The 8,399-nt window shown below is 38.0% G+C and overlaps 1 protein-coding gene across 1 annotated transcript; it reads left to right on the top strand.

The window, feature by feature from the left end:
- The first annotated feature begins 327 nt into the window (after nucleotides 1-327).
- Nucleotides 328-8,178, top strand: LOC110068881 (OTU domain-containing protein 7B-like). Its single transcript, XM_089295640.1, has 3 exons — nucleotides 328-371; nucleotides 442-867; nucleotides 3,509-8,178. The coding sequence occupies exons 2-3, from the start codon at nucleotides 453-455 to the stop codon at nucleotides 5,452-5,454; spliced, it is 2,361 nt and encodes a 786-aa protein (XP_089151766.1). The 5' UTR covers nucleotides 328-371; nucleotides 442-452; the 3' UTR covers nucleotides 5,455-8,178.
- Nucleotides 8,179-8,399: the final 221 nt, after the last annotated feature.

Genomic DNA, 8,399 nt, shown 5'->3' with positions numbered 1-8,399 from the left:
GAAATGTCTTAACCCCTGAGGTAGAACTGTCTTTGTCCTAACAAAACCATTCAAATTGCCCTAACTCCCTGGAGAAAAAAAGTCCCTAAAAGAATTGAAGATCATTGAATTATTAGTTTCACTCTCGTTCTCTATAGCTTCCTGCGTTTCCAACCTTTCCCCTTCAGAATTGAAAGAATCCCTCAACTTGGGATTAGGCGCGCACAATCAGACTTATTATTACTCCCACCATGAGGGTCCGAGATTAGAGCAAAAATCTTCTCTACCATTGGTAGGTGAGTAGCATCTGTGCGGGGGACTAGTGAGGATAACTTTGGGAAGGAAACTGGGCGCTAAAAGAAAAGTTTACTTTGTGTTGGAGCGAGGAAAAGGTGAGGCGTCGAGGTTTGTGTAAAAAGCTGCTTTCATTTTAATGATTTATCACTCACTCGAACTCCTTAGATTCCTCAATAATGGACGACACTCTGAGTCAATTCATTGAAAAAACTGGAACGGATCCCAGCTTAGCAAGGGACTTGCTCGAAAGTACAAACTGGGACGTGGACGAAGCTTTAAGAGCTTTTGAAACGCTGTCTTTAGGTTCTGCTGTGAGGCACAACGAAAACATAAGCGGTGATAATAACCGAGTTACGTGTGGAAAAGCTAAAAGAGGACTTTCAATGGTAAATGCCGACATAGTCGTTGAAGCTAGGTCTAAAGTTATTGAGGACAAGGTACCAGGCACAGATGATAGATACGAACGCTTTGAGGGAATGTCTGATTTCACTTTCGTTTTGCCTGATTTATCCAACTTCTCTGAGGAACTGAGCGACTTCCTTCGCAGGGACTTAATTGAAACCTCGGCTTTAGTGGCGCTGGAGCAAGCAGGTAAATTAATATTTAGATATTAGCTTTGTTCTACCGTGCAGGACTCAAAGAATACAAAGTACAGTGTAACTGATATAAGCTAGTCCACAATTAAGCCGACATTTAACATCGTCGACGCAAGGAGGTTGGTTTCTGTTTTCATTCCTCCCAAGGGGTTAATTATTCAAATAGCGTTATGTTTAAGCACTGTTCAATTTGTTTCACCCATTGAATTTCCTTAGAGAAGATTTAAACTTAATTTGTGAACCAAGTGGATAACATTTGTTGAGTTTGCTTTCTTTACTGGGAGGTATTTTATTTGTACAATGATTCGTCGTGAATATATTATCTACATCGACATCTCCAAATATGTGATGTGGGTGTTAAGAAAACCATAACACATTTCAGTTTCCAAAAGCGATTAACTGGCAATTTGTTATTACTGTGGACTACGCAAGTGTTGAGAGCGTAGAAAAGGATCAGTTAGGAGGGTGTTTGGAAAATTTATTTTTTTTAGCATCATCAATCTTGCAGACATTTTTTTTCTTATTTTATTTCTCACAGAAAAGTACACGTAGAGTCATGATAAAAGATACAATCAGATTGTATGCACCAAATTACATGGCATTTTACTCAATCTCGCAGATATATTACAAGTACTCAGCGCCAAATTCAATATGTAAAAATGGCCAAATTTTACATTCATCTAGGACAAACATGGGCAAAAAATAATATTTTGTTTGATAATTCGTCTGTTTATTACAGTGTAATACCTGCAAATGGCAGGTTAGTTTGTCTTGACAGACAGCTACCGTAGATAATTCTCCATCTGTTTGCCTGTATTTACACACAGGTGAATACTACATGTATAAATAATTATCCTATTTGTTGCATGCTTGCACTATAACAAATTTTTTAGCTATGAACAAAATTATTTTTGATGTAAAAAAACATAAATGGAACAAGGAAAATAGCAGCTTACTATGGTAGTTGTAAAAACAACAGCAGGGTAGAATTGAGCTAAAAAGGAACAGGGATGGTTATGACAACAGGTGACAAACAGAGGCTTCTTAAATATCATGGAAACAAAGATTGATGTCTGGTAGATCAGCTGTGTTGACATGGAAATTTGAATAATAATAATACTTTTTTATTAATAACAGTGTGTATCCACTGTGCAAGGAGCATTTTACCTTAACCAATTTACCTTATAAGATGGAAAAAATACAGTAATGAAACCATTTTTCGTGTGCTTACAAGTATTTTTCAAAAAGCCTGTTTTGAAATTAGTGTTCCTTTTGGTTTGTTTGTTTGTTCGTTTGTTTCTCTCAAATAATGCAACTACTGTAAGGGGTGACTTTTGTTTAGGCCAGTCTTGTTTGATCTTCTTGTTTGTGTCAATTTATTGAAAATTAAATTTAGCCTGCAATTACTTTAGCTGTAGATACTAACAACAAATTGATAGGCTCTGTCCCATATTAATGACTAATTTGCTGCCCACTGTTTCTGATATTAATAACATAGTAAACATACATGTAGAACTTCCATTAACAGCCTACTTTGTAGTTTTGACAGTCTGCTTAGAATGTATTAAAACCCCTGCAATTGATCATTTTCACATGACATCATCGAATTACAAAGTCCAAAACTAAAGAGCCGTGAAAGTTTTTATCCTCATCAGGCATAAAGGATCTAAATTTTTATCTGTTTACATCTTTTCAGCTCAATAGCATGTTTCCTTTGGAAACCAGAGCATTTTGAATTTCAGCGTTATGGTGGTGCATAACATAAGCTATGATCGCCTTTGTCGAATAATACATGTATAAACTTCGTGACCTTTAGCCTTTTTAGTTATGAAAATACTAGGAAAAGTGCTTGTGTAGATGTTTGTTGGTTCAGTTCAGATAATCAATTGAGTAGATAGCCAAACTGAGTTCCAGATGTTTACACTATTTTCTGGCTGCCATACTGGTGTACCACGGAGGTACACTAACATGGTGGCTCCAGACTGGGCACTGTAAATTTGCCCAAAACATTTCGACAAATATCTGAAGTTTGGGAAAATGCAGAGACCTAAAACTTGGAGAAGTGTTGTCTTTACTTATCTCCTATAACATTATAATTTCTTGACCTTATCCACTGAACAGTTTTTGATTTATTTTTTCGTTGCATGACAGTGAAAACAATCTACATGTATAGGGTAATCTTTGCACAGGTCAGCCAATGATGTATGCAATGGTTGTCTTAAGCCCTGTCCAAACAGGAAATGTTTGACTATCAAACATTGTTTGGTGACCAAATTCGAATGTCGACAAACATTTGACCACACATTGTTAAACATTTTGCTCGGTGATCAAACATGTTTGATACCGTTTGGCCACTCAGTACACCATCAACATTGTTTGGTCACCAAACAATGTTTGATCATGTTTGGTCACCAAACATTTCCTGTTTGGACAGGGCTTTTTATAATTATGTTACTATCAAACAAAACAAATCAAAGAGCCATGTTTTATTCTATTACAAATAACTTACGAAGTGTTAACTGTGGGTTGTTTTCATGGTGTTTTTATTTTCCTATCATTTCCTTGTTTCCTTTATGAACTGACAAGCACAGTTTTATTTTGTTAAATTACCTCTTTATGATCCCAAATGTTTCTAGGACGGTTAAACTGGTGGGCTGATGTGGGTGTTGGCCAACGTCTCCTTCCTCTCGCAACTGTGGGTGATGGAAACTGTTTATTACATGCTGCTTCTCTTGGAATGTGGGGATACCATGATCGCTTGTTAACCCTGCGTAAGGCACTGTATGGTACGCTCACAAGCCACTTGGCCAAGGGAGCTATCAAAAGACGCTGGCGACTGCAACAGTGGGAGAAGAACATAAGTGCTGGTGGTCTGCTGTACTCGGAAGATGAGTGGGAGAAAGAGTGGCAAGAGGTGTTACAAATCGCCTCTACCCAGCGTAGATTAGATCATGAGCAAAAGGCGATGGAAAGTAGGAAAGGAGGAGAAACAGTAGCAACTCTAGCCACTATAGCAGAGAAGGACAGTGACGACACATCTGATGGTCCTGGAAAAGAGGACATGACTAGCAAAGTTGACCAATCAGAGACAGGAAAGCAAGAGGAAGGGAAAGATAATTTGGAATGTCGAAGTTACTCTTCTTCACAAGAAGGACTGAATGAGACTGAGACTGAGGGAGGGGCTTTTGAAAGCCTTGAAGATGTTCATGTCTTTGTCCTAGCGCATGTTCTGCGACGTGCAATTATAATCATAGCTGACCAGTTTTTGTATGGATTTGAAGGTGAGCCTATTGCACCCATTCCATTTGGAGGGGTGTACCTTCCACTGGAATGTGACCCCAGTACTTGCTTGAAAAGTCCCTTAGTGCTTGCTTTCGATTCAGCGCACTTTTCACCTCTGGTTCCAAGTGATGAAAAGAAAGACACCAAGAGTGATTGTTTGAAAGCCTCTGTGCCTCTTGTTGGACCAAACTATGAGTTGCTACCAATTCAATTCTCTGTAGATCCTGGGGAAGATTTTTTGTGGAGCAGCCTGGATGATGATTCTAGCATTGTAGAGAAATTGGCTCTGAGTATGGATAAAAAGCTAGAGCTTTTGAAGAAATATTTAGATGTGGATTTGATTAAAATACCAAGTGCAAGCAAGAAAGATACTTCTGAAGATAGCAAGTCAACAGTCAAAGGCGAGAAATCATCCGAGGCAGGAAGCAGTGATGGTGGAGTCAAGCCTGAGAAAAAATTGTCTTCAAAATCTGTTGAAAAGAAGGAGAAGTCTTGGATTGCTGCACAAATTCTGAAAGTGGGCACTATGGCTGGAGTCGTGGGAGGTGTGGTCCATAGTGATATTTATGTTGCAAAACTGCAAACAGACAAGAAACCGGAGTACTATGACAAGATGATGGAAAATTATATTCAGTCTGCAAAGCTCCGATTTGAAGAGGAAAAGAAATCACAAGTGAAAACTGACAAAGGTACAGGAAATACCGGAGAGAAACCTCAGCCATGTATCAGTCCTGGTTGTCAGCTGTATGGGACTTCAGCTACAAATTACCTTTGTTCTGGTTGCTTCAAGACTCAGAAATCTTACAGTGAAACCGGCCGCTATCTTGACGGCTCAGCATCAACTGGTGGCAGTTCATCTGTGTCAAATTACGATAATAGTGGTTTACGAAGTTACTGGCCACCCCCTGCATACTCTGCGTATGTTCCTTTTGCGTATTTTGGAGATCGTACTGGGCCAACACAAAGTCACAATACTTCAACTTTAGATCAAAGGACTATGCAGTCAAGCAGGGAAGGTCAAGCCAGTCCTCCTTCATATGACAAAGCAATGAAACTAAGTAAAAGTACAGCATCTAGTCTGCCATCTGGTTCTGCTGTCAAGCTTGATTCATTTGGTGATAGTACAGGAAAAGGTCACAGCTCTGCAGGGCAATCAGTCATCAATTGCACTAACAGAGACTGCCAGTTTTATGGTAGTCCAGAAAACAAGGGATATTGTTCTAAATGTTTCAAAACATATAAAAAGTCATTGAAGTATATGATAGAAGAAAATGAGGCATCAAAACATAAAGTCATCTGAGATGGATACGTCACTTTTTTTTACTCATTTGACCTTGCTTCTGAAATGTTTTATTGTACTCTGCAAGTTGCTGGTACTGTAGTTAAGTAATAGCAATTCCATGTTGTCAGACACCAACCACACAGAAACGTAAGCAAAAGTTCACTCACTGCAAGGCTCAAAAAAAGTGTGGTGCTGTCATGGACAAGCAGGTTTTTCTTCTTACTTACCCAATGGGAAAGGATCCATGCAAGTTGTCTCCCAACTAAGGCGAAACAAAAGTAAACTTAAACTTGCCCAGGGCAAAGAAAATGTGAAAGCTGCTTGTTCAAAGTGCAAGGTGGAATCAAATTTCTTTTTTGAGCCCTGCACTGGCATTGAAATGCATTAAGAGAGTCTCTATGAACATGCCACAGAACGCTAATAGGAACACATTCTTACCAAGTGGAAGACATTCTTTTATGTTTTCATTAATTTTTATGTGCTTCTTATCTAGAGTTTGTTGCATTATGTTTGTTGAGTATTTTGTTACTTAAAAAAGGAGTTACAAGATGAAGGATTTTGGAAGAAAAAAACTTTGAAACCTTCAAAATAGTACACCTGCTCTAGAGGACTTGTCTGCTAGTTAAACACTCAGTAATGGTCCCAACTACATATAACACTAGTAGACTACCTGTACACTGTTTACCCTCCCATAATGGGACACCTCCCAAGCAGATCTGCTTACAAACTATTCGGACCTTGGCTTCTTATTGCACAGCTGGGAAAAGTACATTTAAATTGAACTCAAATACTTGGAATGCCTTCCAGAAGGGGCCATCCCGATAATGGGCATTTCCTTAAAGGGGACTCCTGATGCAGTGGGTTCCTGTACCCCACCCTCTACACACTCTGTCAGAGTGGAACATGTGTAAAAAGGATAGGAAACTCCATTAAGCATGGTGCATCAGACTAAACATTGTTGTAAGAATGCTTTGTTAACACAGAGCATACTCATTTCCATTTTACTCATAACGTTGTCAGGGCCATGTAACGGTCTCATTTTTTTTCACTACACTACACCAATAATAATTAGAATTTATGAGAATATTCAGAATTTTAGTACATACAGTGGAGTCCCCCCCCCACCCCCCCCCCCCTTACATCCACCATGTTAATACAGTCACCTTGTTATTACGGCCACTTTAGTCTGGCCACAAAAAAGCTCAGTTGGTCATTTTCTTATTAAAGAACCCTTAAATACAGCCATCCTGCTAATACAGTCAGATTTTTGTGGCCCACATGGTGACCGGATTAGCGGGGTTCCAATGTGTTATTTTATTACTAAAAGCAAGGATCTTTCTGGAATGATCTACTCGTTAAATTATTTAATAATTAAACAATTTAACGAGTAGGACTGTTTCAGATAAGAAAATTACCTTGGTTAATATTACCATTGCAACTTCAAGTATATTCAAGATTTATGGTTCAAAATATTTAATATTTAAAGAGCTTGATCAAATTGTTTAAAACTTTTATGAAAACTGGTGAAGCATTCAATGTTATGAAGTAGTGAAGTTTCAAACTTCTAGTCTTCAAGTGAAGACATCAATATTCAAATATTTTTGATCCAAAGTGTGAATTTTGATGGATATTAAAATGGCTCAAGCTTTCCTAATTTGCAAAATTAGCTTCTAGACAGCAACATTTCTTTTCTCATTGCATTTACCATTCAATTTTTCTCTATTCTCTTCAAGGAAAAAAAACAGCTTTCCTTTATGTTGAATTTGATCCAAAAAGTAACTGATAAACTGCTGTGGGTAACTATTGGAATAATTTAAATTTAACTTGGCTTGTCAAATTAGCAATGATGTACCTAGCCTCTTCTAGGTGGTTTGTTGGTCAAGGTGCTGCACAAAAAAATGACGGAAGGAAAAATGGAGAGAGGTTTGGTACGAGGAGCAAACGATTGTCACCTGAATCCAAACATTGAACTTTTAACGCAATTTACATTTAAATTTGGGCTTGAGTCTTCTTTTGAAATTCAGCTGTTCATTTGAAGTGTGGAAGTTTGAAACAAAGAATTAAAACTCAACTAGTGAATTCATTACTCTTTTATTGGGAGGAATGTTGAATAGGTTTCCATGTTGGTGGGTTGTCATACATTATTTTAATTTATTTTGTCCAAGATAGTTTATTATTTATGAAGCATTTGGTAAAGATGCACTAAAAAGTATAAATTATCGAATTTGGTTCAGTGATTTATTGTTGTAATGAAAAATGTTTGATGATTATATGGACAAGGCTGATATTTTTCAAGATTTGTTAGATCAGGTTTTAATAATGTCAATAATATTAATGTATTAAATGGGCATTTTGCCCAAATATGCACAAAGTTTAAATTCTCAGAGATGGGTAATTCCATCTATAAACACATGGAACTGTTGGTTTTTAAGGTATATTTGGGCATAGTCTGTCTGAGACATTTTTACAGATTTTCAAAACATCCTCTTGAGAAGAAGAGGTTCAGAACCACTGATTAATTTACAAAAATTACCAAGTGACTTTGGCGTCATTAGTCGCAATAGGCAAATAGGAAGAATCAGAATGCTAGGAATAACTGTGAAAACGGTAGGAACAGACAAAGAAAAGGACCAGATGAACAGTAGCAATGGTAGGAAATGGTAGAAATGGAGGAGGAGTAGAAACAGGGAAAGAGAAGGAACAGTACATAGGAACTGTGGAACAGTTGGCACAGTAGGAAAAGGAACAGTAGAAAGAGGAAGAGTAGGAACTGTGGAACAGTAGGGACAGCAGGAACAGGAGCAGTAGGAACAGACGTAGTGTAGGAACAGAGGAGTAGTAGAAAAAGAGGAAGAGTAGGAACTGCAAGTGTAGGAACTGTGGAACAGTAGGGACAGAGGGACAGTAGAACAGAGGAACAGTAAGAACAGAGGAGCAGTAGGAACAGAGGAAGAGCAGGAAGA

This window comes from Orbicella faveolata, unplaced genomic scaffold, assembly GCF_042242905.1.
Source record: "Orbicella faveolata isolate gen_17 unplaced genomic scaffold, um_ofav_v1 contig_26, whole genome shotgun sequence".
In the NCBI taxonomy this organism is placed as follows: Eukaryota; Metazoa; Cnidaria; class Anthozoa; order Scleractinia; family Merulinidae; genus Orbicella; species Orbicella faveolata.
The sequence above is the reverse complement of the archived record's forward strand: the minus strand, read 5'-3'. Positions and strand labels throughout refer to the sequence as shown.